Consider the following 26861-nt stretch of genomic DNA (forward strand, 5'->3'; position numbering starts at 1 on the left):
CTGCAGGGGTCGGGGGGGGGGCGGGGACAGGTTAGTGAAGGTGGCCTTGGGGGTCCTGAGGAAGTCCTGCAGCCCGGGCCTGGAGCTCTGCTGAGCGCTCCTCCACCTCCATCCAGTCTGGCAAAGTGCAAATCGGGGGTCCGGCCCGGCTCTCCAGCTACTGTGCAGGCAGCAGCTGGAGCAGGGACCCAGATGCCCCAGAAGGCATGCTGTTTGCGGTCTCTCGGTCAGTGGCACCCTTGGGGGCCTCCCTCTGCTCAGACCTCCCTGCAAGAGAGAGGAAGGGAGAAGACAGTCTTTCCTTGGCCAATGCCACTTCCAGAGGGGCTCTGGGCACCCTCCCTGCCGCACTGGAATCCTTAGGCCCCTTCCCCACTACAGACGCGGCCATTCAGGCTCTGAAGCAGATCTCGGGCTCCCTTCTCCCATCCCCATCCCCTAATGCCACCTGCTCCCAGCCATGACAAAGCCCCTACCCATCCCCGGGGCTCAGTGCCCCCACTGCCAACACACTGGGCCACTAGCCCTCTACCCCAGGCCACTCACGAGGCAGTGAGCGTGGAGTTAAGCAGCAGGGTGGTCCTAATTCGGTACAGTTGGGCCAGTGTCAGCTTCCGGTGCTGGGCAGAGATCCCTGGGTGGGGCTCGGGCTGGATCCTGGGTGAGGTCCCCAAGGGCAGCTCTCTGCCCCTCCTGGGGGGTCTTTCAGGCTCCCCAGCCGGGCAGCTGGTTCTGCCCTCCAGCTCTGATGGCTTGGGGCCACTGCCGGGGCCGGGCGCCCCCCGGTGAACCCAGCTGGGCCCAGCTTCCCGAGGGGAGCCCTGAGTCCTCGTGCCAGAGACCGTAACGGCCAAGCAGAGTTCGGACAGACTGCGGCTGGGGGCCGGGGGCGCTCCGCAGGCGGTGGCCCCTGATAGCAGCTGGAGGAGACTAGCCTCAGATTTGGACTTGAGCAGGTGGGGCAGGCGGGGCAATAGCTGGACAGGGGTGCGGCGGCGGAGACGGGGCGAGGGTGGGGGCGAGGGGGCTTGTGGTGACTCTGGGGGCCGGGGCGCTGGCTCCGCCACAGGGGCCGGGGCCACAAAGTCTTGCAGGGAGGTGGGGGAGAGGGTGCCGTAGGCGGAGTCCACAGAGCAGGAGCGGCCATCCACGGGGCCGAGGGGCAGCAGCTCACTGGTGGGTGTGACCGACGAGGCAGTGGTGCTGAGAGAGGTCTCATCCGACTGGGAGCTGAAGGGGCCACCCTCAAACTCGGGAGAGGACAGCGGCTCCCCAGGCTCCACCACGACCATGGCCAGGGTCTCCGTGGAGCCGTCTGAGGCACTGTGGGGCCGGGAGGAGAGAGTCAGCCCAGCCCCAGGAGGCCTAGATGGCCTGGCGCAGCCGGTGCTCAGCAACGCGGAGGGCCACAGCCTCTGCCCTCCCGGAGCCTGAGGCTCAGACACGCACGCATGTGGCCTGTGACCCAGATCTCCCAACCCTGTGCTCACAGCATAGACACCCACAATGGTGTCTGTCACCACTACGCTCCTCCCTCCAGCTGGACACAGTGGAAGAATCCTCAGCTTAGGAGGGCCCGGGGGGCTTCGGGTGAGCGTCTGACTCTTGATCTCAGCTCAGGTCATGATCTCACGGTTCGAGAGTTTGAGCCCTGCGCCAGGCTCTGCGCTGGCAGTGCGGAGCCTGCCTGGGATTCTCTGTCTCGGGCTCTCTCTGCCTGTCCCCTGAGCGCATGTGTGCTCTCTCTCTCTCTCAAAAATAAACAAACGTTGAAAAAGAAAGAACCTTCGGCTCCGCTCCACCCAGCTAGCACAGGAGGATCAGGGTCGGCACTCAAGGTGAAAACCGTTTGCCGCCCCTGCCTGGACTCTGGTGGGAGACAGGACCCTCCCCTGCACACTGTGGCCACAGCGTGAAGCCATTTGGGGGGTGGGGGGGGGTGCCCGGGCCTGTGCCCAGCGTCAGTGGCCTTGGAGTCAGGAGTGCTGGGCCGGAGCCCCTGCGCTGCCCTGGCCCGCGAGCGGCCCCGGCGCGCGTACCAGTGCTGGGAGCTGAGACTGTTGCTGCTCTTGCGCAGGATGGTGGGGGAGCTGGCGGCGGAAGTGCTGCTCTCCCCGCCTTCCTCCTCGTCCTCGTCATCCTCCTCCTCTTCCAGGCTCTGCGGGTGCTGCTGGCTGCCTGGGTGCTCCTGGGCACGCAGCTGCTGCAGCTGGTTCTGCAGGTGGGGGAGGGGGTGGTGAGCAGCAGCCCCCACGCGACCCCCTGGCCACCCACCTGCCCACCACTCGGCTCTCACCTGGGCGTTGTAAATGGCGTCCAGCCAGCCACGGCACAAGGCCTGGCCGCTGGCCTGGAACGTGTAGGCCCCCACGGCGCTGTGCAGCTCGTTCAGGTGGATGAGGAGAAAGGAGCCTGGTGAGGAGGGGCTCCCATCAGCGTCAGCCAGGGCCACAGGCCCCGCCCGTCACAGCCCCCTCCCCCGCCCCCACCTCCTCACCAGGGTCTCGGAGCTCCCGGCACACAATCTTGTCCACCAGCAGTGGTGGCCGGATGACCTTGGTCCTCTCGGCCTTCTTCACTGCCTTGGTCACCAAGAGCAGGTCCGTAAAGAGGAAGCAGTACACGTCCATCTGGGGTGGGGGGGGGACAAGGGGAGCCGGCCAGGGCCAGGCATCAGGGCCAGGGTCTCAGGCCGGAAGCCTGTCTGCTGTGACACCCTCTCCTGGGTGGGGCCCCACACAAGCCCTTCCTGCCTGCACTTTGGGGACGTCATGGGGCCCTCAGATTTTGTCAAACACCCTCCCTGCTCCCTGCCCCCCACGAACCTGGGAATAAAATTAAAATGAAGGGCAAGTTGGAGCTACATACGTGCATTTTCATGGAGCTACGCGCTTGTCATTTATTTCAGTTAAGGGTTTACGTTAAAGAGAAAGAGGGAAGTGACTTGAAAACCACAATCTGCAGGCTCTGGGGTAAGCACCTGGGATTAACGGCTCAGGAGCAAGGCTCTGGGTTCTTCCTGGCCTGCTCCTGGAATGGGTCCCCTCCCTCCCACCGGGAACCCACACGGCAGCAGCACTGCTGCCCTATCTGTAAAGAGTAAATGGCAGGCAGATCCTCAGTCCTCATGAGACCAAAATCACTCCTTCCTGAATTGCCACCCACTGCCAGAGCAGCTGAGAACCACTCACTAGGGCCCAGAAGGTGCCCAGGATAGGTGGTCCAAACGCACAGGGCCAAGGGGAATGGGGAAGGGGCCCCGGGGCCTGGGGCAGCCCCTGGACTCACCTTGCTGTCCTTCCCCTCCTTCATCCTCAGGCTCCCCTCCAGCAGCAGCTGCCGAGTCTCCTCCGGGGAGGCGCCAGGGATGGGTGCTGTCAGGTCCAGATGCAGAAATTCCTTCAGGAGCTGGTGATTGAGGGCGGGGGGAGGGGGCAGGTGTAGGGAGGTCAGGGTCTGACTCCCCTTCTCGGCTGAGAGTCCGCACGGAAGGTTCCCAGCATAGGTGCCTGTCTGCCAGGTGGGCCCCTCCCCCATTCGGGCAGCGCCAGGGGTCCCCGCACAGACGGGCTCCCACCTTGTCCACCTCGTCGTTGCTGCCCTCCACCACCTCGTAGGCGTCGATGCGGCTCCCCACGGCCGCCAGCCGCTGCCGCTCTTGCCGCTGCCGCATGCACGCGTTCACGTGGTGGATGAAGCGCTCCACGGAGTCGATCTGCGGGGCAGGCGACGGAGGGTTCAGGGCCAGGGTCTGCGAGCCCCAGCGAGCTGAGCTGCGGAGGGACCCCACCCGCCGCCCCGGTTACCATGGTGACGACGGCCTCCTTGGCGCGCGGCTCGTCGGTCTTCCTCAGCACGGACTTGAGCAGCAGCGGGTACTTGGTGAGCCGCTGGTGGGGCTTGGCCAGCATGTCGCTCAGCTTCAGCCGCTGGCACTGCTGGTGCTTCTCGGCCCACTGCGGCGCGGGCGGGGGCGGGGCTCAGGGCGCGCCCCGCCCCCGGGCCCCAGGCCACGCCCCCCGCGCCCCGCGCCCCCCGCTGCCGGGGTGGGCCCACCGACCTGCATCCCGGCCACCCCTCACCGTGACGTAGGCCCGGAAGAGGTCGTTGTCGCGCAGCAGGCCGCGCATGTACTCCATGCAGCCCTCCTCCTCCATGCAGTATCGGATGTAGGGCTTGAAGAGGGAGCCGAACTGGCGCGGGACGGAACAGGCACGGTTACCGCGCGCTCTCCGCGGCCAGGCCCTGCGCCGGGAGCCTCACAGGCCCTCCCTTACTGCACTTCCGCAACCACCCCAGGGGGTGGCGAGTGTATCACCCGTTTCCAAAATGATCTTCCGCCAGGTAGGAAGGGCAGATGGCCAGGTGGGCTTCAAACCCGGGCGACCGACTCGGAATTCCTTGCCTCCACCACTAGGGGTCGTGTGGGGCCAGGGTCGGGGGAGGCTGGGGTGCTGGGCAGGCGGGATGGGCGCCCCAGCTCTGCCGCAGGGTCCCCGCCGGTGCCCGTACCATCTTGAAGCCTCTGAGGAAGTCGCCGGGCTGCATCAGCGCCCGCGTGCGTCGCGCCTTCTCCAGCACCGGCACCATCACGCTGCCCCACAGCCCGCGGTGCAGCCGCGCGAGCTCGGGGATGTTGCTGAACAGGCGCTCCGCCTCCACCTGGGCGGGGCGGGAGGTGCGCTCGGCCCCGCCCCGCCGGCCCCGCCCCCGGCCCAGCGTCCCGCCCCCGCCGGGCCCCGCCCCCAGCGGCAGGCCCCGCCCCAGCCGTCCCCACTCTTTCTTCCGCGCACCCCGCCCCGGGCCTGCCTCACCTCACACAGCAGCCCCGACTCTTGCAGGTTCAGGAGGCAGCAGAGGAAGAGCTGTGGGGGCAGGGAGCGCTGCAGCTGGGGGCGTGGGCGCGTCCCGTGCCCCGCCCAGGCTCTTAGGCTCACCTCCACCCCTCCCCTCCCAGGAGGCCCTGAAGCGGCCCGGGACAGAGCCGGTTCACCCCTTCGGGAGAGGCCCAGCCTCCGCTGCCCACCCGGGAGCCAGCCTGCCCGTCCCCGCCTGGAGGCGGGCGCTGAGAGTGAGCCCACCGGTCAGCCAACTTGGCAAACCGGCCCAGAACTTTCCTTGACCTGTTCTGCAAAGCCCCAGACCCCGTCCAGGGCCCCCAGAGGGAGGCTCCGGGGCGCAGGGAGGCAGGGTGCCGTCCCACACTCACGTTGGTGATCACCCTCAGTTTCTTGATGTAGGAGGCTTCTGTGTGCAGGAGCTCCCACACCGCCTCCTGCTGGTGGCACTGCCTCCGCGTCAGCTTCTGCGGGAAGTGCAGGGGGTTGGCCGGGAGTCCCAGAGGTGCCCGCATGGCCAGGAGGGGTGAGCCACCTTGCAGGCAACCTCCCTTTCCCGGGGAAACGCGAGGTCCCCCGAGTCCCGCGCCCTCCTCCGCCACTGAAACAGCCAAGCAACACACTGCGTGCTCCTTGCCTCAGTTTCCCACAGTGAGTTAAGGGGGACGGCCGTCTGGCGGGTAGAACACCTGTCGCTGGGTCCTTGGAAGGGCCCCGTCAGGCGGAGGGAAGTGTCCCCCTTTCCCTGAGGGCTGCGGCCGTGCCCACCTCATGCCCATCGATGAGCTCCCGCCAGCTGTCTTCCAGCCGCAGGCAGGCGTCTTCCTCCTCCTCCTCCTCGTCCCCCTCCCCCTCCCACGAGTCGTGGTCGAAGCGCAGCCTGCGGGGCAGCCGGGGCAGCCCGAAGAGGCCGTAGGCGTGCAGTTTGCCCTCCAGCTGCTCCATCTTGTCCACCTCCTGGAAGGAGACCGGCCGTTGGGGTCGGGGACGGCCCGCCAGCCGCCCTGCCCCAGGGCCCGCGGGCCCACATACCCGGCCAAAGGCGCTGGTGCTGGGGCCTGAGCTGAAGAAGCCGCTGAAGCGACTGGCTGCCCGGTTTTTCCAGCTGTCGCTGCCACCACTGGGCAGAGAGCAGCTGGAAGGCGTGGGGGCCTCCTGCCCAGGGATGCTCGTCTCCCCCAGGAACTCCGACATGTTCTTCCGGCGGCGGCCAGGGGCCTGGCCAGGGGATGGTGGTCAAGGCCAGGTGCCCCCTGGCTCCCGGAGACCTCACCCCACGGTGGGTTTCCAGGACGTCAGGGAAGCTGGGATGTGGGAGGGTCTCTGCACTCCCACCCCAGGATGCCACCTCTTCAGAGATCCACACTGCTCTGGGGGCTGGAAGATCCAGGCACAGATGCGTCTGGCCCACCGTCCAGCCCCAAGCACCACACAGCCACACGCACACTTCGGTGCCCTTATAAGCACAGCTCCAAATGGATGTGAGCACATGCGCACGTGCGCGCGCACACACACTCCTCGGGCACCAGCAGACTCCCAGAGACAAGACCCATTATCTTGGGGACCCCATCCTCACAGCCAGCTCTATTTTCCAGAAGGGGAAATGAAAGCCCGAGAGGAGAGGGCCCCAGCTGACCTCCCCTCTAAGGCCCCTCCCTGCCCCCAGCCTGACACAGCCTCTCACCAGGATATCTAGGCTCTCCCGGCGACTCTGGGGGTCCACGCGCTCCGGGGAGGGGGGCCGGGCCCTGGCTGGCCGCAGGATTGGCAGACTCAGGGACTTGGGGTCCTTCACCCCCTGTTCCACCTTCCCCTCTTCCCCCGGCTTGGCTGGGGCAGCAGGAGGGGCAAAGAAGGGTCCTCAGCACCCAGGAGGAGGGGACCGCAGACCTCTCTCTCCTGAGGATCCCGACCAAGGCCCAGCTGCCCTCCCCCGAGGCCCCGCCCGGCCGGCACCCATTGCCAGGGCCCAGCAGAGACACCTGTATGGTAATGAGCAAGCTCAGGGCCATGGCCAATGGGAATCTGAGCCTGGGAAGCAGCAGCCACCCCCGGGAGGCCCAGCCAGGCCGCAGCCACCCTGCCCGCCAGGCTCACGGCTCACCTTTGACCCGCAGGTAGTGTCCCCCGAACCTGTAGGCCTCGAAGGTGAGGGAAAGGGGTGTGTTGGATTGGTCCAGGTAGATCTCCACTTTGCCCAGTGTGATGCCCTTCCTTTCAAATACCGGCAGCAGCACCTCCCTGCCCCAGGATGGGAGGTGTGGATGTTAGGGGGCAGGCACACCACCCCCCACCCTCTGCATGGCCCCAGCTCCACCCCACCTTACCAGTGGGAAAGGGAGCCACCCACAGGATCGTACACAGGTACAAGGACACACAGGTGTGCCTACTCCCACACCTGCCCACAAAGGTTCACAAGCTCCTACGTGGGCCTACACGCAAGCCAGGGCTCTCAGGCCCTCACGCTTCCATGTTTGCACACCAGGGCAGACATGGTCACGTGCTGGTCCACATCCAGGAACTGGGCCACACATACACATGTTGGAAGCCCCAGGCGGGTCTGCTCACTCACACCACCACACAGACACACAGTTACGCCTGCCACACAGACACACAGTTACGCCTGCAAGAAGCCCCGACCCCCACCCCCAGCCCCACTCCCCCTGCCTCGGCCCCACCTAGCCCTACCCCAGCGACTTCTTCTTCATGGCTGGTACGATCTCTGTCTCAATGTCCACATTCAGGTCAAACTTCAGGGTGAAGCACTCCTTGCTTGGGTCCTGAAAGGGCGTGGGTCTCAGCTTCTGCACCCCTGGTCTCTGACCCTCCCCCGCACCAGGGTGCAGGATGGGAACCCCAGCATGGGAGTGAGCCCGGGGATCTCCCCAGCCTGCCCCGGTCCCAAGGAGGCCCCCAGTGTCCCTCTCGCCCGAGGGAGGAGTTGCTGTAGCATCTCCCATCCGGCGCAGGTGGGCAGTACTGGGCTGCAGGGCAGGCTGGCCAGGGCGGGACCCACTCGCTCCAGGCCCCGTTCCTAGTACTGGAGCTGAGGGCAGACAGGCCCAGTCTTGGGGACGGAAAGGAAAGGGCCCAGGAAGGGCGGGGGCTCCTTACATCTGTGTGTCTCCTCCTTGCCTTCTTGGAGAGTTTCAGGCCTGTGCTCTTCCGGTCCCTGCAGGCCAGAGGGCAGAGGTTGGAGGCATGGGTGGGCCCGCACCAGGGTGGGATGTGAATAGGCTCTGGCTGGTTGCCCGCTCTTGGCTAACCCCAGTGATCAGGTACTAACTCAGGTGCGGCTCTGGCAGGCCAGGGCCCACGAGGGGCTGGGCGCCCTCTGGTGGCCAACCCAGGAGTCACACCCAGTGGTCCCTGGTCAGGAGGAGTCTGTTCTACGGTGTTGGAGGCTGGCCCAGGCTGGGCCGCTTCCTCCAGGAAGGAATCAGGGCATCCACAGGGGCATGGAGGGGTCTCCAGTCAGGTCCTCGGAAGCCTCTGGTCCCTGGATCTCTGATCTGAGATCCGGCGTTGGGATCCCTCAGGTGTCCGCTTTGACCACCTACCCTTTGCCATCCATAGAGCTTTCCTCTTCCTCCTCCAGGTCCAGTGCAGGGCTGGTGCGTGGGGGGCATGACCGGGTAGACACGTTCCTGGCCAGGACAGAGCCTTTGGGGTAAAGTGGGAGGAAAGGTCACGCCTGTTCCCTCCCTGGCTGCCACTTAGCCTGCTACCGATCCTGGGAAGGCCCCACCCCCAGACGAACTAGGGCCCTTCAGGTCTGTGTAGAGAGGAGCTCAGTCGCTGCTCATCATCCATCCGTCCCTAGACTCAAAAGGACACAACCGCCCTGGGATGACATCCCAGGTGATGCCCTGCCCCCAAACCTGTGGCCTCAGTTTACCCTTCTATAAAATAGGGATGGGGCGCCTGGGTGGCTTAGTCGGTTAAGCATCCGACTTTCGCTTAGGTCATGATCTCGCGGTTCGTGGGTTCGAGCCCAGCGTCGGGCTCTGTGCTGACTGCCAGCTCAGAGCCTGGAGCCTGCTTCAGATTCTGTGTGTCCCTCTCTCTCTGACCCTCCCCTGCTCACTCTGTCTCTCTCTCTCTCTCTCCTAAAAATAAAAATTAAAAAAACATAAAATAAATAAAATAAAAAATAAAATAAAATAGGGATAAGGAAGCCCTGTCTCTGGGAAATGTTGCAGGAAAGGACCAAAGTCTATGGCTCTTTCTCTTAGGCCTCCTCTCCCCGCCCCCAACACCACTGTGAACACACCCAGAATCCCAGCAGGCAGAGGGGGAGAGTCGTTTTGTCCCTCTGACCAGCTAAAAAGGGGGACAAAGGGTTGGCATTTCTGGCCAGGCTCAGATGCCTGTAAGTCACCCCAGCACAGCCCGTTGGTGCTGGGCCTGGGCCAGGTCCCCATTCAGCAGGAGGGTTTTTGGTTCCCTTCTACAAGCTCCTCTGACCCGCCCCCGCCCCCGCCCCCGCCCCCGCCCCCGCAGGCCCTGCTTGCCAGCAGCCTGGCTGGAGGACTGGAGGATCTGCCCAGCAGTCCCCTGCCCGGAGGAAAAGGAGAAGGGGGTCTTTTCCATGCTGGCCCGGGGCGAAAGGCACAGGGAGACGCAGACCCAGGAAGAAGGACCCCGAACCCGGGAGAGACAGGCCTGCTCTTGACATGGGGCACAGTCCCCCAACCTTTTCTCTTGTTAAAAAACTTGTAGCACAGAAGGGGCCACAACATACTTGGGTTTCATGATTTACAGTTAACTCTTGTTCTTTTTTTTTTAATGTTTATTTATTTTTGAGAGAGAGAGAGACAGAGCGCGAGCAGGGGAGGTGTGGAGAGAGTGGGAGACACAGAATCTGAAGCAGGCTCCAGGCTCTGAGCCATCAGTACAGAGCCCGATCCGGGGCTCAGTCTTCTGGACCGTGAGATCATGACCTGAGCCAAGTCGGCCGCTTGGCCAACTGCGCCGCCCAGGCGCCCCGACTCCTGTCCTTCTGATGGGCCTGTTACAGCTCCAACAGTTACCAAGACACTGTGCCCCTGGACAGGCAGTCGGGGGCTGCTCTGGGAACTCTCCGCGCCAGGCCGGGTCCCTACCCACGCTCACCTTGTGGAGGCAGGTCGAAGCGGACGTGCCCGTCATAATGCATGGCGCTGTGGAACTTGCTGTCACAGGCCTCGCAGAGGTTGAGGGGCCCCCGGCGGTGCAGCTGCTGGCAGTCAGCGTGGTGGCATACCTTGCGAGGCCGGAGGGAGAGGCGGGTCGGACTGGGCCCCCACAGAGCGCCCCCCCCGACCACCGCGGGGCACAGTGGGGCTCCTGGTCGGTCCGAGGACTGCTCTTCATTTTCCGACGGTCCATTCCCCCCAGGGGGCCCCAGGCTCATTAATTCACTCTGCAGCCGCTTCCCAAACTCCCCTGTGTGTCCACTCTGAGGGGCGCAGAGAAAAGCACACCCCTGCCCTAGAGGAACGGACGGTGGAGGGGAGACTGCCTGTAAAGAACCACGAGGCAGTTGCCACCAGGGCCCTTTCCTGGGGCGCAGGCAGGAAGGGCACCCCGAAATGCTCAGGGCTGCCGTGTGCTTCCGCCAGCTCAGTGTTGGAACCGGCAACCCCCTCCTGTCCTCCCTCCAGACCCTCTGCTCTTACGTTCTGTGACCTGTCTGGCCCCTGCATGGCCAACCTCGCATGGGATGGAGGGGCGTCAGGGGGAGTCAGGGAAAGGCGCTGGCAGTCTGGGTGCTTGGGCACTGCCCCCCCCCCCAGCCCCCCACCAGCACTCACTGTATTTACTGTGCAGCCCGTACACATTCTCCCCCAGCCCTGTGGGTAACTGCCACATCTTCTCTGCCCTTCGGCTCCCACAGCCTACCTCTGACCCCTCTGCTGCCCACTTTCCTTGTGCCCCTGGGAACCGACAGGTCCACCTGCCTGCCCCGCACTGGGGGCTTTCCAGTCCCGGCCACCTCCCGGCGAGCCCTGCCCTCCCCTACGGCATCAGGCTCCCAGTCTATTGGCTCAAGACAGGGTCTTCCCCCTCTCCACCTGCGGCTCCATTTTTCTCATTCCCTTTCAGCGAAAGAAAACCCGGTGGAAGAGGTCTCCATCCTGACCACCTCCTGGTGTTCCCTCCCGGTTCTCGTTCGCGTATTTTCCTGACTTCCCATTTTTAAATATTTCAAACCTATGGAAAATTGTAAGATCGGTATAATGACATCCACACACGTTCCTACCTTCCCCCGTCGTGAACACTTTGTCACACTGGCCTCCTCTGTCATCTCCCCCTCCCCTGGCGCAGAAGAGCGTGGGTGTTCTCCCATGAACGGGCACCCGCGGGAAACAGCGTTGGCATATGATCCTTCCAAGGTCTACATTTGCATTAGCCTGCCCGTCTAAACCATGGCCTTTATAGATTATTTCCCCTATGGGAGCCAATTCAAGATTTGCACATGCGTTCTTTGTATCTGTTTATCCCTTTAAGAAAAAGTTCTCTGCACTTTTTGTTTTTTCTTTCATCACCCTGATGTCTTGGAAGCATTCGAGCCAGCAGTCTGGGAGAAAGCCCCTCCACGGAGATCTTTCTGGAGGTCCTTGGGTGGTTTCAGGCTGAGCATTTGGGGCAGCGACACGAGAGAGTGGACTGTGCCCTCCTCGGTGCTGCTCCAAGTGGGTCCCTTGGGGGCCTCGCGGTACAGCGTAAAGAACCTTCTCCTCTTTGTAATGAATAAGTAGCCCGTGGGGAGATACTTTGAGACACCCTGTTCCCGGCAATCTCACACTCCAGGGCTTTCACATCCACAGGTGACGTCTGCCTCAATCAAACATGACTGCAACAGTCACAACAAAGATGATCTACTTCTTCTCTTCCCTCTCAGACCCTCTCATTTTGGGTCCCCACCATGTTTTGTTTTTTTTAAATAACTTTTTAAGTTTTTTTTTTTTTTTTTTTTGAGAGAGAGAGGGAGACAGAATCCCCAGCAGGTGCAGAGCCTGACACGGGGCTCAAACCCGCAAACCGTGAGATCGTGAGCAGAAGCTGAACGCTTAACCAACTGAGCCGCCCAGGCGCACCCCCCACCTCCCGAACCGTTTCTAGGTCCACTCGTAGGAGCCAGACTGCCACAGGTGGCCCCTTGCACGCCACCTCCTCCGTGGTCCCCGGGGCCCCAGGCTCTGCTGCGGCCCTCGGCCCCCTTGCCTGCCTCCCGCACCTGTTTCTCTGCATCCCATCCCCTGCGGACCCAGCATCTCGTGACCCAAAAAGCTGTCTCGTGCTCAGGGCTCCCGGGGGTACATCTTCAGTCGGGTCCTCGCCCAGGACAACCTTCTCCATGCCCCCCTTGGGTTCCAAGAAATACCTCCAACTGCACCTCGGCCAATGGCAGGGCCTTCCCGTGGCGTGGGGAGTACGGGTTGGATTGTGTCCCTCAAAAAGACAGGTCAAGGCCTAACCCCCAGTACCTCGGCATGTGACCTCATCTGCAAACAGGGCTTTCGCAGACGCCTTTAGTCGAGATGAGGTCACACTGGAGTCTGTCACCATGGAGCGTACGGGGCAGTCCCGTGACCGGGGTCCTTACACACGCAGAGCAGAGGCAGAAAGAGCGACACGTGGGAATGAGGCAAGCGGCTACTATACCCTGTGGATCTCCACATGTGAGAGAATAAGCTTTCCGCCCCATCGGGGTTCACTGTCACTGCAGCCCCAGGAAACGAATACATTAGGCCCAAATCCCAGGGGTCACCTCTCACCTTTCTGTGACACCCCCATCCAGTCAGTGGGACAATGAGTGTGGCTCTCCCTTCAGGGTCTGTAGCTTCAACCCGGCCATGCTCATTAGCCCACTGCTGCCCCCTGGTGGGCATCCCAGTCACCTCTCAGAGTGACCTCAGAACAAGTCTCTGCTCCCATCTGCCCTGCACCCTGTTCTCCGTGAAGGGCCAGAGTGGCCCCTGTTCAACCAGGAGTCACATACGCCTCCTCAAAACCCTCACCGGCTTCCTATCTCACTCCAGTAAAAGCCAGAGTCCTGTATGGTGGTTGTGGGGCGGGGAGAGTAGGGGGTAGCGAGGCCTCCTGCCCGGCCCTCCCCTCCCGCCTCACCCTGCTCCACTCGCCACCCCTGGCTTCTTGGACATGCTGCTTCCAGTGTGCTCCCCTCCAAGCCCTGAGCAGCTGCTACTCCCTCAGCCTGGAATGCTCTTCCCCAGCCACAAGTGACAGCCCTTTAAAGTCACTGCCCCTCCTTGAGGGTGCCTGGGTGGCTCGATCTGACTTTTTACTATTATTTACTTATTTTGAGAGAAAGAGAGCATGAGCAGGGGAAGGGTGGGGGAGGGGGGTGGGGGGGAGAGTATCCGAACCAGGCTCTGCGCAGACAGCACAGAGCCCGACGTGGGGTTCAAACTCACAAACCACGAGATCATAACCTGAGCCAAAATCAGACACATAACTGACTGAGCCACCCAGGCGCCCACCCCCTCCCCCGCCAAGCTACCGACTCTTGATTTGGGCTCAGGTCATAATCTCACGGTTAGTGGGTTCAGGGTCTGCGCTGACAACGCAGAGTCTGCTTGGGCTTCTCTCACTCCCTCTCTCTCTGCCCCTCCCCCGTGCATTCTCTCTCTCTCTCTCTCTCAAAAATAAATAAAAAAACTTAAAGAACAACAACACTTTAAAGTCAACGCCCCTCCATACTCCCTGTCCCCTCGGTGTCCTTTCCGCCATGGACCAGCCTCTTTCGCTCTGCTGCCCCCCCAGCTCGCCAGCCCTGCAAGGTCAGTGATTTTAGTCTGTCCGACTCACTGCCGTTGCTCGGCTCCCAGCCACTCAGTGAATACTTGTTCAGTCTGTTCATCAGGGTGATGGAGGGTCACTCAAAGGCTTTTGTCTGGGGAGAGCCGGGTCAGAGGTTCTCAAGGTGCCAGATGGTGAGGATAGACGGGCTGCAGACAGCAGAGGAAGTAGCCAAAGGGAAGGAGAACAAGTCTGATGTCTATAATGGGGTCGCCGTGTGCCCGGGGCTGCGCGGAGGGCTCCTCGCCCCAGGAGGCAGGGGCCACGACTGCCCCTATTTTACAGAGGAGGAGAGCGAGCCTCAGGGGGGTTTCGAATCACTTGCTGGAGGTCACACAGCCAGTGCAGCCAGGACTTGAACCCAGCGTGTGTAGCTCCAGCTCCTAGATTTCCAGCACGTTCACCCCGTCTATCTCCTGGGTGGCTGAGAGGCAGAGAGGAGCGGCGGGGGGAGGGGGGGCAGGGGGAGAGCTGGCCTCGGGGGCAGCAGTCTGGGGGGAACGGAGGCAAGAGGAAGCAATCATAGTCTGATGCTGACTGTCTGGGCTCCTGTGTCCTCCTCCCAGGCCTCCATCAGAGAGGAAACCAACAAAGCCACCCAGAAACATGGGCAGAGAAGCGACAGCCAGCAGGGGGCGGGCTGAGGCGTCCTCCGGCCCCGGGGGACTGACCAGGGGGTCACGGCAGCCCTGTGTGATAGACATCACGGCCCAGACTCCCAATGGCAGCCTGGGAGCCAGGTGCTCCCGACTCCCACACCCTTCTCAGGGGTCTTCAAGGGTGTCCTTGGGGCTTTGGGCAGGGGTGAGGGGCACCTGTTGCTGTCTTCACTTCACCTACTAAACTGTGACAACCACTATGCCCTACCTGATGGAAGTCAGCACCAGCGCTGCCGATTCTGGAGCCCCCCACCCCCGCCCCTGCCCCGCTGCAAGCATCTCCTCTTGACGGTGACTCTGGGGAAGGCCAGAGTAGCTCCTTCTTCCCAGAAGCCCCACAGTCTACCAGCCAGGCAGCCACCCCCCCCCCCCGCATCCAGCCTGGCACAGACGCCCCCTCCCACCCTGACGGCTTCCCCTGCTGGTGCCCTGGCACAGAGCGGTGGGGCCGCAGGCCTGCAGGTTACCCAGGCCCTAGTCTCATAGTGGGTGGGAGGTGACCTGGCAGGGGCCATGCTGGGTTGGAGGGTCCTGGGGGGAGCCTCGGGGACCCTTCCAGCCCAGGTCCCTGGCTCTCTGCCGCAATCCTGGTTTTAAACCAATCTAATGTACAGGCAGCGGATTTTACACAAGGAGTCACCTTGTGACTGACAGCAGATTCAGGACTCAACAAACATTTATTGAGCACCTACTGGGCGCCTGCCCTGTGGAGGCCCTGGTCTCCCTGAGACACTCGGAGGATTCATTTCCCAGCTCTGTGCTAGGCTCTGGCGAACTCCTTCCATTACTACTACTACTACTGCTGTTACTACCACTACTACTGATGATGGCAGCCAGCGCCCAGCCCGTGGTGACCTCCTCTGCTTCCATCCTCCTGGAGGCCCCCAGCCTCAGGGACAGCAGGGCACGTGAGGGTCAGGCCCAGGATCTGAACCAGGTGGGCTGTTTCTCTACGTAATTCAACAGGTCGGGTTGATGAACTTCCAAGAGCCCCCAGGGAGAACCCCAAGCCCAACTGGGAGGCTCAGGCCGGAATGCGCGAGCCCCCTTGCTCTGACTCTGCTCCCCCACCCCTTCTCACATCTCCAATCGAAAACTGCTGGAGGGCACAGCTCCCTCTGGGAGGAGGGTCTCCCCCTGCGCTAAAACTGGGCGGTCCCTGCCCAAAGCCAGACTCTTGGACCTGCTCTCAGGCGACGGTGCCTATTCTCCACCTTCTTGTCACAGTCAGGGCCACCCTCTGAGGGCGGCACCACCCCTGCCGGGGGGGGGGGCAGGGGGGGGCAGCAGCGCCCAGGGAGAGTACCCAGGACTCAACCCACAGAGAGGAGAGCCCACCGGATGGAACAGCCAGATCACCCAGCACCCTCAAAGGCGGCCAATGGACCCCCGCTTTACAAACAACAGAGGGGGCCCTTTGGGGAGCACGGTGGGGATGCGACACCATGGGTCAGACTTCCCCACTCCCACAGCGGCTGGGGCCAGAGGCTGGAGCAGGGGGGTGTGGGCAGGGCCTGGAGGGAGGAAGGGAGACGGGGGCCCAGCGCAGGGCCTGGGACCCACAGGTGAGCCCGGAGGCGGCCCCAGACACAAAAGGCTAAGGGCTGGCGGGCCACCCCGCCGCCCCGGCCCTTCGGTCGCAGGGGGGGGAACATCCCCCGGGGCGGGCGGTCGCGCGCACCCCCGCCCCGCCGCCCCACCCCGTACCTGGCCTTCACCGTCGCGGGCGCGACCCTCCGCCCCACAGGGCAGCCCGGGGCCCGGCCTGGAGGCCGCGCGGCGCCCGGAGACGCCGGGGCCCGTCCCCATGGCGGCCGGAGGAAGCGGCGGTCTGCGCCGCCCGCTGGACAAAGCGCGGGGCTCCGCTTCCTGCCATTGTGCGGCCGCGCCCGCCCCCGGCCGAGCGCGCCGGGACCCCGCGGCCCCCGCCCGCCGGGCCGCCGCCCGCCTCCGCCACCCCGGGGCGGCTCCGCGGCGACCCCAGCCCCGCCCCCGCCGCAAAGGGCCGGGTCTCGGGCGGCCCCGTCGGACCAGCCCTGCGCCTCGGGGAGCTCCCAGAATGAGGACACCCGGCCCGGCCCCGCCCTGGCAGCAAAACCCTGCCCGCCCCCCCCCAACCCCCCCGCCCAGCCCCGCGGGCGCCCCGCTCCGCCCTGCCTTCCACCCCACCTCCAACTCCGACGTCTGGGGCTCAAAGGTCCCTCCCTTCAGCCCTGGAGACCCGCCTCAGAACCTCGGTTCTGGACCCCTTCTCCCTCTCCCAAGGGAACTCCCCAAAAGCTGGTGGCAGAAGAGGGGGGGACCAGAACCGGGACACCTGTCTCTGTTCTGACCTCCAGCCGGCCGGGCCGCGTCCAGTGCTGAGAAGCCTCCGGAGCGGTACCCTGGCGCCTGCCCACAGTCCTGGAGACCCCAGCCTCAGAGCCTGGGCCTGGGGGACCCTGCTCCCACTGCCCAGGCCAGCGGTGAAGGCAGAGGAGCGGAGGGCTCCAGGTGACCACAGGCGGAGGCAGCGGGTGATAGGCAGGCAGGTAAAGGGCAGAGAGGGTCGTCCTTTGGGAGCCCCCAGGGGTTGGGTGAGAGGGAGCATCAGGAAAGCCCGCGAGCCCAACTCGGCTTTCCGGAGATCTCTGCTGCTCCAGGCTGGGTCCCTTCCACCAGCCCCATCACCAGGGCGGCTATTCGGAGCCCTGGATTACAGGAACCAGGACTGGGGGGTGATGGTGGGGTCCCCGCTGTAGATTACACTCACTCCCAAGAGGTGGGGGCGGGCACTACTATCCCCATTTATTGCTGGGGGACAGAGTGACACAAAAGTCTACAGGCAGGACTGAATCCGACTTCTGACTCTGGTGTTCTGGAATGGCCTCCTTGGGACCCCGGCTCAGTACCTCCGGTGCTGCAGGGGGACGTGATGTCATCACCCTACCCACCCCCTACACAGCTCCTGCTGCATCTGGTACAGAGTGGGGGGGAAGGGGGAAGGCGGAGGGGGGAGTAGGGCAGGGTCTCTGAAGATGGCTCTGAGACAGCAGTTTACACCAAGGTTTCAAGGACCACCCCCGCTTCCAAATCCCAGGCCATCCACTGTCCACACCACAGGCAGATCTTTTGAAAATCTTTTTTTTGAAGATCTTTTTGAAAACTAAAACCTGAACACGTCACTCCGCCCTTAAAACCCTCCAGGGGCTTAGAATAAATCCCAGCAGGGCCGGCTCCGGCCTCCCCTCCGGCCCGGCCCCTCGCGCTGGGCTGGTCTCCATCCGGGCTTGCCTTCGTCCCCACGACTCCCCAAGCTCAGCACCTGCACCTCGGTCTTCTCTGTCTGGAACCACGTGCCCCTGATCTTGCAACAGCTGGATTGGGCCGAGTCCCAACTTCAATGCCGCGTCCTCGACAAGGCCTTAACCTCCTCTCAAAATAAGTCGCCCCTCACACCTCTCACTTTCAGTCCCCTTAAACCGAAGTCTTTCCTCCTAAGCATCTAAAACTACCTAAAATTGTTTGACTCCTTTGTTCACTTCTTGATGGCCAGCCCTCCCCGCTAGAATATCCTGTCCAGAGGCCGGGGTCCTTGGCCGTCTGGCCCACACGGCACCCAGCAGGTGCTCAGTGTAGACTAGATCAGAACACACGGAAGAAGGCAGAGGAGGGGACTTCATGCCAGAGAAGGTCACGAGGGATGCCCCTTCCTGCTGCCAGTGGTCAGCAAAACACTCCCCACTGTCTGACCGTAGGACCTCTTCTCGCTAGCATCCATGACCTTGGGCCTGCTGGCCTGGGCAGGGCGGTTTCTACCACAGATTCTCTGTTCTTGCTGCCCTACAGGCTGACCGCTGAGCACTCCCAAATGCCAGGCCCGTGCCAGGGGTTTGGGGCAGCAAATCCTGTTCACTACTCTCAAGGACCGTAAGGCAGAGACACTGTTACCATCTCCACTTAACAGACGAGGAAACTGAGGTTTGGAAAAGTTGAGTGGCTTGTCCCAGCTGGAAAGTGGGGACACTGTGCTTTGGACCACTACCCAGGGGCCTCAGGCAGGGGTGCGGGGCCAGCTGAGTAGTGATTTGACAGCAGAGCCTTCAGTTATACCCGCCCGGGAACAGGGCAGGTCCCAAAGCCAGTTCAGGGGGATCCCGCTGGCCAAGGGTTTCCAGGTCACGTGGAGCAGAAACCATGGGGGCTGGACCAGGTAGGTCACCGGAGGTCACCTGAGTGACCATGCCCTGGCCGTCCCCAAGTCATGCTGCTGCTTGCTTCCTCCAGCCAAGGCAGAGGACCGGCGGCTCAGAAGGCCAGGGCCCCAGGGCCAGGAGGGAAGGAGGGTCAAGGAAGCTGCAGAGTTCTGGGAGGAAAGGAGCCCCCCCCCAGCACCAGCAGAGGGAGGAGGCCTCCACAGGCTCCTGGGTCTCCACTTCCTCTAGGGGAGGGAGCTGAAATAGCCCAAGCACAGGACAAAGAAGTCCCAGGCCCTGGCTCCCTGGGGAGGGGGCCCCTCTCCAGCCCAGCCCCAGCTCCAGGCTCATGAGTCAGGACTGGCTTGTTGAAACTGATACTCAGAAACCAGATGCTGGGGCTGATGAATAATGGAGTCTACAAGGCAGAGGCCCCCTTCCGCTCCCCCCCCTCAGCACCATCTCCCCAAACCCAGAAAAGCAGAGGACTGGGGGGCGGTCCACCCCCACAGCAGGTGGGGGACCCGGTCTGGTCTTTGCTGGGACAGAGGAGCTCCCTGTCCAGGAGGAGAGAGCAGAGGTCTGGGGCCAGCTCCACGCTCAGCCCACAACTGACCAGCCTAGAGCGACACCACTGCCCAGGGGCTCCCCATCCGGGCTAAGCTCCCCTGGGAGCCTACTGGCCCCAAGGCCCCATCTGGCACCTTGGAAACTCAGGGGCGGAGGCTGCGTGTTTGAGCAAGTTGGCCAGGGTGGGGCCAGCTCTGCCAGGCTGCTCTTCTGGCTCCAAACAGCCCACCCGGCCCCTCCCTTCCCCTAGGCCTGGGCCTCACCCCTTGTCCTTGGATTCTGGAGCCCACCTGGAGGCAGAACCTGCCCTGAGGCCCTACCCTGTGCTGGGCAGACAGCAGGGGTGGATGCAGGGAACCGCTCTCCAGGCCGGGCTAACTACACAGGCCCCAGAGGCCAGCAAGGCCCCTACCACCCCAGGGAGTAGTCCAGCTGGGCCCCAGTGTTAGGGACAGAGGCAGGGGCCGTGGTCAGTGACCTTCACCTCCTGCCCGGTGCCTGCACGAATGTGCCAGGTCCTCGGGTCCAAGAAGACCCGCTTCTGGGTCCCACCTACCCCTGCCCTTACCCATCTGTGCAAAGAGGGCCAGTTCTCTAGAATATTCCACCTAGGGTGGCTCCTGGGCTTGAATATGTGCCTGGACCCTGGCTGGCCCAAGGGCAAAAGAACAGTAAACTCCTCCTACAGCCCCGCAAACCTGGGGGAGGTTACTGCGGAATCTGTAGGGCCCAGGGCCCCCTCGGCCTCCATTTCTTCGCCTTTGAACAAGGCAAGCCAGGGCCTCTCCGGGTTCATGGGTCTTCTCCCTCTTCCCTCCCCCAAGCGGGTCCCGGCCGGCCCAGACTGCCGGAGGCTCAGGCTCGCGCGCCCCCTGCCGGCCTCGAGGCGACTTTCCGCCTCGGACCAACTCGGGCGCGCAGACAGGGCAGGGTCGCCGCAGCGTCCCAGCGCCCGGCGCCAAGCCCACTCCAGGATCCTCTCGCCCTGTTCAGTCCTCACTCCACGGGTCCCCATAGGCTCCGCAGTGCCGTAGCGCCGAGCCAACCCCGCCCTGGAGTCACTGCGGTGGCGGCGGGAGCTTGAGCCCATTCCACCGTCAAGCAAATGGAGGCAGAGCCAGTGGAGCCCATCGATACCCACCCGCAGCCCTGGGACTGGGCCGAACCCTTCCTCCCGGTTCTGTCCATTAATTCGGCGGGAGTCTCGGAGCCCGGAACCCCAGCCATCCCGATCCCAGCCCCATCTCGTCCGCAGCTTCCCCTGGAGACTCACCGTAGGGACATGGGTCTCCTCCCCTGGGGCTGGGGCTCGGGCCAGGGCTGCCAAAGCCCCGAGGGGCTCTCAGAGCCAGGGGCACCGGAGCCGCGGGGCGCGCTCGGCCGGCCGTGCGCCGGCGGGGGGCGCGGGACGTAGGGGAATTACGGTAGGCCGGCGCGGGCGCTACCACCTGGGCGGGCCGGGACGTACCATCGGGCGCCCGGCTGGCGAGGGGGGCGCAGGGAGCCCGGGAAGGAAGCGCGGCCGGCGCTGGGGGGTGGCCTAGGGTCCGGGCTGCGGGGCCGGGAGGGAGGGGCCGTCACTGTCCCCGAGGGGGCAGGCTCTGCACAAACGGGCGGAACGGTCCAAGTCCCTGAGCTTTAACCTGGGCTTGAAGACGGGAGCTCGCCCGCCCCCGGCGAGGGCCCGCGCGGGCGGGAAGCAATCGCGGCCGGAGAGAGGAGCCCCAGGGGGTGGGGGTGCAGGCCGAGGGACCCGCAGGCCGAGCCGGCCGGGGAATCGCCCCAAGCCAGGCTCGCTTCCGCTGGATTCTGAACTGTGCCCTCCGCGGCGCCTGAGAAACGGGGCCCCTATCTCTGCGCCCCCTCCTTTTCCCTAGCCCGTGCCTGGCGTGGCTGGAAAGGGGGCCATTCCGCCCTTTGGTGGTTCCGGGCTCCCCTCTCCCAGCTGCCTAGGTTCAGAATAACTGCGCTTGGCACAGGGGTTGCGGGGAGCGCTCCAGGACACAGGAGTATGGCCAGAGGAGTGAGGTGACCGGCCCCAGCACAGCACCCCCTTCCCTAATTATCACTACGGAGGGGGCCCGGGGCGCTGGACTTGGGGCAGATCTTGGGCTCAGGCCCTCCCGCATTCTTCCAAACCCAGAACCAGTCCAGGGCCTCGAGGCTGCCGGGTCCCCCTCCCAGCAGGCCCTGCCCTCCTTGGCAGCACTGACCCCGCTGGGGCCGGGCCCACTACACGACAGCTCATCTTGGCCACATCACACGTGGTGGATCCTCTGTCCCTGCCTCTTGGGCCAGGCACCCTGAGCCGTCACCCGCTGTCCCCAGACGTACTTAGCAGAAGCCCAGCACTTCCGTTTGCACCGCTTCCCTAGTCCTGCTACTGCCTGCAGCTGCAGATGGGACCTGTCCACAGCTGGCCAGCATCTAAAAGTCACCCCCAGAAATCCCCAGAACCTGGCCATTCTCAAGGGCGCCCTGGCCCCCCACCTCTCATCCCCAGAGCATTGCCCTGGAGAATAGGTGACTCCTTCTCCCATTATTCACCACATCCTGTCCATTCTTTCCCCACAAGGATCTCAGATCCACCCCTTCCTCTGCCCTGTGTCCACTGGTCTTCATCGGGCCACCCCTCCCCTAGACACACCTCCCCTGACTCATCCCTGCCACCTCACAACCTATTGTTAAACTGGAAGGGAATTCTAAAGTCATCAAATCCAATGTCCACTCTGCTTGAATACCTCTAGGAATGGGGTGCTCACAAACACCAAATATTTGAATGAAAATTAAACATTTACCTAAAAGAAAAAGAAAAAAAAAAGGAATGGGATGCTCATAGCCGCTACACTGGGAAGCAGCTTCAGCTGCTGGAAACTTCCCCTCCTGCCCGGGGCCCTTGGAGCCAAGCAGAAAAACTCACCTCCCTTTCCTCCTGATAGCTCCTTAGAAATGGGAGGCTCTGGGGACAGACAGATCTGGTTTAAATCCTGGCCTGGCCTTGCATATTCTGCTTCAAGGTATCCTATGGCTCCAGTGGAGATGGGGTGGTCCCTATGGCATCGGGTGGGTGTGAGGACAGGAGGATCCCTTTGGGGAGGCGTGAAAGCCTGGCACATACTAGGCACTGAATAAATGCATGGTGGCTGCTAGAAACATTACCTTTGAGAATGATGCCCTGAGGGTCCCATCTCCAGGATAAATACCCTTGAGTCTTCAGTTCCCTCAGATGTGATGGTCCAGTGTCCCCTGGGCCAGTGAAATCCCTCCACCATGTCCCCTGTGACCTGGAGTGCCCTGCACAGACTTTGACCGGAGCACCCAGCTCAAGGGGGCCCAGCAAGGAGTCGGGGAGTCCAGGCCCCGTCCGTCCTGTGGTTACTCTGCAGGAGGGCCAGATTCTCACTGTATCAGCACCAGGGCCTCCTTGAGAGAGAGAAGGAGCACTCCCTTCATCTCTGCGCCTCCCAAGACTCCGGGCCCCACCTGCCCTTGGGACAGGACAGATGTGCCATCAACATCTGCCATGCTGGGTGGGGTTGGCTGGGGTCTGGGATGGAATCTGGGGAGGTCTCAGCTCTGGGGGGGGGGGTTCATCTCCCCTTCCGTGGCAGATGAACAGCTAGCATTCTCTTGAACCTACATCATGCCACGATCCACACCAAGCACTTCACATCTGAGCCCTGTTGAATCCTACCCACAACTCAAGAAGCCTGTTTGCAGATGAAGAAACTGAGATCAGAGAGGTGTAGTGACTTGCCCAGGATCACACAGCTGGACAGGAGTAGGCTTTGACCCTGGAGCTCACAGGTGTGAGCCACTCCGCACATCCTTTTCTCCTGTGATCTCCGAGGCCCTGACCTCACGGGACTCCCTGTCTAGCTCTGCCTCCCTGCACCCATTCCCCGGCCCAGCTCCCTCCTCACATAGCCCCAGCATGGGGGAACCTGGGTGGCTCAGTCGGTTAAGCGTCGACTTCGGCTCAGGTCATGATCTCACAGTTCGTGGGTTCGAGCCCCGCGTCGCGCTCTGTGCTGACAGCTCAGAGCCTGGAGCCTGCTTCTGTGTCTCCCTCTCTGACCCTCCCCTGCTCACGCTGCTTCTCTCTCTCTCAGAAATAAATAAAACATTAAAAATTAAAAAAAAAAAAAAAGATAGCCCCAGCATGCCCCTCTGCTCACTAGGCTTCCCTCCATCCACACGCCTCCTCCTTCCTCAGGACGCCAGCAGCCTCCTCCGGGAGCCTGTCCCCCAGAACGAGCTCCAGGACAACAGGTAGGGGGCGGGGCGGCTGCTTCATCTCAGAAGCCCCAGCACCCACGACAGGGTGAAGTTTAAAAAGCCCGGGGACCAGTCTGTCAAACCCAAGTCCTGACTCCTCCCCTCCTAGGATGTCCACTCCAGGAGCTCCCGGGCCTAGACCTGGGCCCTGCACAGCAGACGCCACAAGCGCATTCGGTGAACAAACGAGTGACGTCATCTCCTTTAAAAAGCTGGTCCTAGGGGCGCTTGGGTGGCTTAGTTGGTTAAGCGTCCGACTTTCGCTTAGGTCATGATCTCGCGGTTCGTGGGTTCGAGCCCCACGTCGGGCTCTGTGCTGACTGCCAGCTCAGAGCCTGGAGCCTGTTTCAGAGTCTGTGACTCCCTCTCTCTCTGACCCTCCCCTGCTCACGCTGTCTCTCTCTCTCTCTCTCTCTCTCTCCTAGAAATTAAAAAAAAAATATTAAAAAGCTGGTCCTAAACTGCTGGCCTTCTGAGCACCACTGGGAAGGTGCGAGAACGAGACCCTTGATCCCCCTCCAGATCCAGCTCTGCGAGCCATGCTGTGCAAGGTGGGCAAAAGCTCTTTCCCCTTGAGCCTCATTCCACTCGCTTTCCTCCTGAGCTCTCCAGGGCTCTGGGAGACCAGCATGAGGCCCTAATGCCCACCGGGTGCACAAGCAGGTTTGGTCTTGGTCGGCGTGTGACTGTCACCATCAAGGACATGCTTTGTTCCTCTTTCTCAGCAAAGCAGGATGTCCTTCGCCTCTCCTCTGGCTCTCTGCTCCAGCCTGCTAGACCCCTTGCCCTGCCTCTGCTCTCCTGCCTGTGGCCGACCCGCCTTCCTGGACCAGCCCTGCCTCCCCTCTGCCTCTCCCTACTTCCACCTCCTCCAGGATGCCCTCCCACACCGGCCGCCCAGCCCCTCTGCCCACTCAGGCGTCCCTGGCCCCACAGTGAGTCTGTGCCGTTTGTCCTACAGCGGGTCTCACGAGCCCAGGACCTGGGCTCTCCCACAGCGGGGTTGGGTGACCCTCTGGCCAACGGCAGTCATGCCGAGTTCCCGGCAGCCCAGGGCTGGGCTGGAGCTAGGACCCGGAGGCGGCCGAGTACCCACACTCGCTGAGACCAGCTCTCAACTCACTGGCCTCACTTCTGCGCCTGCCTGCAGCGGCTTGGGGACCTGCCCCAGGGGCAAATACCCACAGGAGGGGCCCCCCGGCTTTGCAGGCCCCTGGCAGGATGTATGCTGGGGGTAGCTGAGGAGCCAGGAGCCCCCATCTGGGAGAGAGGCAACCAGCCAACACCAGAGTCCCAATGCCAGGCACCATCCGCGCCAGCAGATTGTGTCTGACATCACAGCCACCCCCTTGCCCGGTGACCACGGCAACTGAAAGCCTCCGCCTCCTGTCCCCGCCCCCATAACAGTCCTCCGTGTTCCTTCTAACCTGGTCTTCCTGTGCAGAATGTATGAGCATGTGTCTGGGTGGAGGGGGGTGGGAGGGGGAGCTGGGGGCTGGGAGGGTGGCATTTTCGATTTCCTGCAGCTGGCAGAGCTGAGCTGCACGGTGGGTAGGAACACAGCTTCTGACATTACACAGAGCTGGGCTCTGGGTTCAAATCCCAGCTCCACCACATCCTGGCTGTGTGTCCTCGGGTGAGCCATTAGCTCTCTGAGCCTCAGTTTCCTCATCTATAAATAACAATGACAGGACAGATCTCAGAAGGCCAGAAGGAGGAGACAGTGAGTCCTCAGCTCCCTGGCCTGACACAGGAAGAGCTGGCAGTCATTACCATGGTCACTCAAATGCGTGCTGGAAGGGGCCACGCTTGAGTTCAAAGCCCTGGCTTGCTCTCTCATGAGCTGCGGGGCCTCAGCCAAGTCACAGGACCTCTCTGAACCTTGGTATCTTCATCTGGAAAAGGGGGCGCGCAGGCCTTCCCAACAGAGCTGCCACAAACAGTACATAAGGCACAGAAAGCGTGTGGCTCAAAGCCCAGCCCATAATGGACAGGAGTGCCCAGCGACGATATTTATCATTCTCCCTCTTGTTCTGCTCTGCTGCCGATCCCAAGGCCTGGCGCTTCAGGACCAGTTTGTCCCTCCTTCCCTCTGTCATTCCCATGGCACGGCCACTCTCACCAAGTCCCTGACCCATGTGTGTCCCTGACCCATGCCCAAGCCTGAAGAGTGCTCCAGAGAGAGGACCAGCTGGGCACTGGGGCGAAGCCTGGACGGGGGGTGGGGTGGGGGGGGTGCGTCCTTTCTCTTCCTGGGTCCAGCTTCCTCATCTGTGACGTGGGGCCACAGCTCCTGTCACCGCGAGGACTGCAGTGCAGGAAAGGGCTTTGGGGTGCCCCTGCTCCCCTGCTCTTACAGAAGTCCCCCCCATTTTGTTTCTGAGCCAAGGGCCGCCCCTCTGCCTTGTAAACCAGGCGCCCTGCGGCCCTGCTCACCCTTGCACCCAGGGGACACTGTGGGTGACCACGCCCGCAGAGAGAGCCCTGTGGTCTCTGCCCCCAGCTACCCGGGCCCTCCGTCCTCCCTACCTTGGCTGCTCGCCCCTTGTCCATGCAGTTGGGGTTCTGACAACGCAGTCCCTTTTCCTCCGCCGGGCTCTGGTCGTCTGCAGAGGAGAGAAGCAGAGGGTTATCAGTCAGGTGGGGCCCAGGGAGGCTGCGTCCCAGGCCAGGGCACCCAGGCGGGCCCTGGGGCCCCAGTGGCCTCCAGACTAGAGGATGGGTGGAGCTGTCTCCTCAATCCTCCCTTCAAAGGAGGTCAGTGTCCCTTTCTCTTTTAAATGCCAACTTATCTGCTTGGGAATCTGTTTGCAGAGCCCTTTTCTTGTTGCAGTTCCCCAGGGAAATTATCCAGATTCCATGGGGAGAAAACGTCTTTGGAAATAAGCTGCTCCCTCCCTCTGTCCCACTAGTGGGGGGCGGGGTAGCTCAGTGACCTTGCGGGGCTCCAGACTTCCTGGGGGATCCCCAAAGGGCTGCTGAGTCCACCATCCCTTCTTACCCCCTGCCCTCCACATCACTGCCTCTGTGGACCGACTCCTCCTCAAAGGCCCGGGTGTCCCCTTTACCCCCTGGTCCATCTTTGACCCAGAATTTGGCCCCCTCCAAGCTGCCTCTCTTCCTAGGGGCTGGGGTGCAGCAGCGGAGGGGGCAGGGAAGGGGCCGAGGGGCTGCCCGCCGCAGCCAGCGTGCAGGGTCAGGGGTAGGGGTGCTGCTACAGAGGGCCCCAACATGGGGACAGAGTTTGGACCCCCACCGCCCTGACTCCGAGGTCGGCGTCCACTTCCCACCGTGAGCAGGCCTTCCCCGGAGCAGGGGAAGGAGCTCGCCCTGCCCCCCCCCACGGCTCCCCCCGCCCGGCCCGCCGGCACGCGGCGCCCCCCGCCCGCGCCCCTCCTCGAGCCGGCGCGGTGGCAGCGGATCTGCAGGCCTGCTCGCCGGGGCCGCACCGGGGCCCCGCACTCACCCATGGAGGAGGCGCCGAGCGGCCGGGGACGCGGGCGGGGCGGGGGGCGCCACGGGCCGGCCAGCGG

At 63.0% G+C, this 26861-nt stretch overlaps 1 protein-coding gene across 4 annotated transcripts; it reads right to left on the reverse strand.

Moving 5' to 3' along the window:
- On the reverse strand, positions 1-26861 carry PLEKHG5 (pleckstrin homology and RhoGEF domain containing G5). 4 transcript variants are annotated; one of them, XM_039253234.1, is made up of 22 exons: positions 26795-26861; positions 25858-25934; positions 9954-10083; positions 8399-8501; positions 7953-8010; positions 7527-7618; positions 6943-7079; positions 6523-6668; positions 5871-6056; positions 5607-5795; positions 5210-5305; positions 4815-4865; positions 4513-4662; positions 4083-4193; positions 3807-3956; positions 3578-3715; positions 3289-3408; positions 2498-2630; positions 2297-2412; positions 2040-2215; positions 547-1323; positions 1-267 (listed from the first exon to the last, which is right to left on the reverse strand). In XM_039253234.1, exons 1-22 carry the CDS (start codon positions 26796-26798, stop codon positions 258-260), a joined length of 3150 nt encoding a protein of 1049 aa, XP_039109165.1. In that variant the 5' UTR covers positions 26799-26861; the 3' UTR covers positions 1-257. The 4 variants fall into 4 exon arrangements, with proteins under 4 accessions (XP_039109165.1, XP_039109166.1, XP_039109164.1 ...); XM_039253235.1 differs by lacking the exons at positions 25858-25934; positions 26795-26861 and adding an exon at positions 16013-16114 and having other exon boundaries at positions 6523-6590; XM_039253233.1 differs by lacking the exons at positions 25858-25934; positions 26795-26861 and adding an exon at positions 16013-16114.

Source organism: Hyaena hyaena, unplaced genomic scaffold, assembly GCF_003009895.1.
Source record: "Hyaena hyaena isolate Hyena2069 unplaced genomic scaffold, ASM300989v1 scaffold_443, whole genome shotgun sequence".
In the NCBI taxonomy this organism is placed as follows: Eukaryota; Metazoa; Chordata; class Mammalia; order Carnivora; family Hyaenidae; genus Hyaena; species Hyaena hyaena.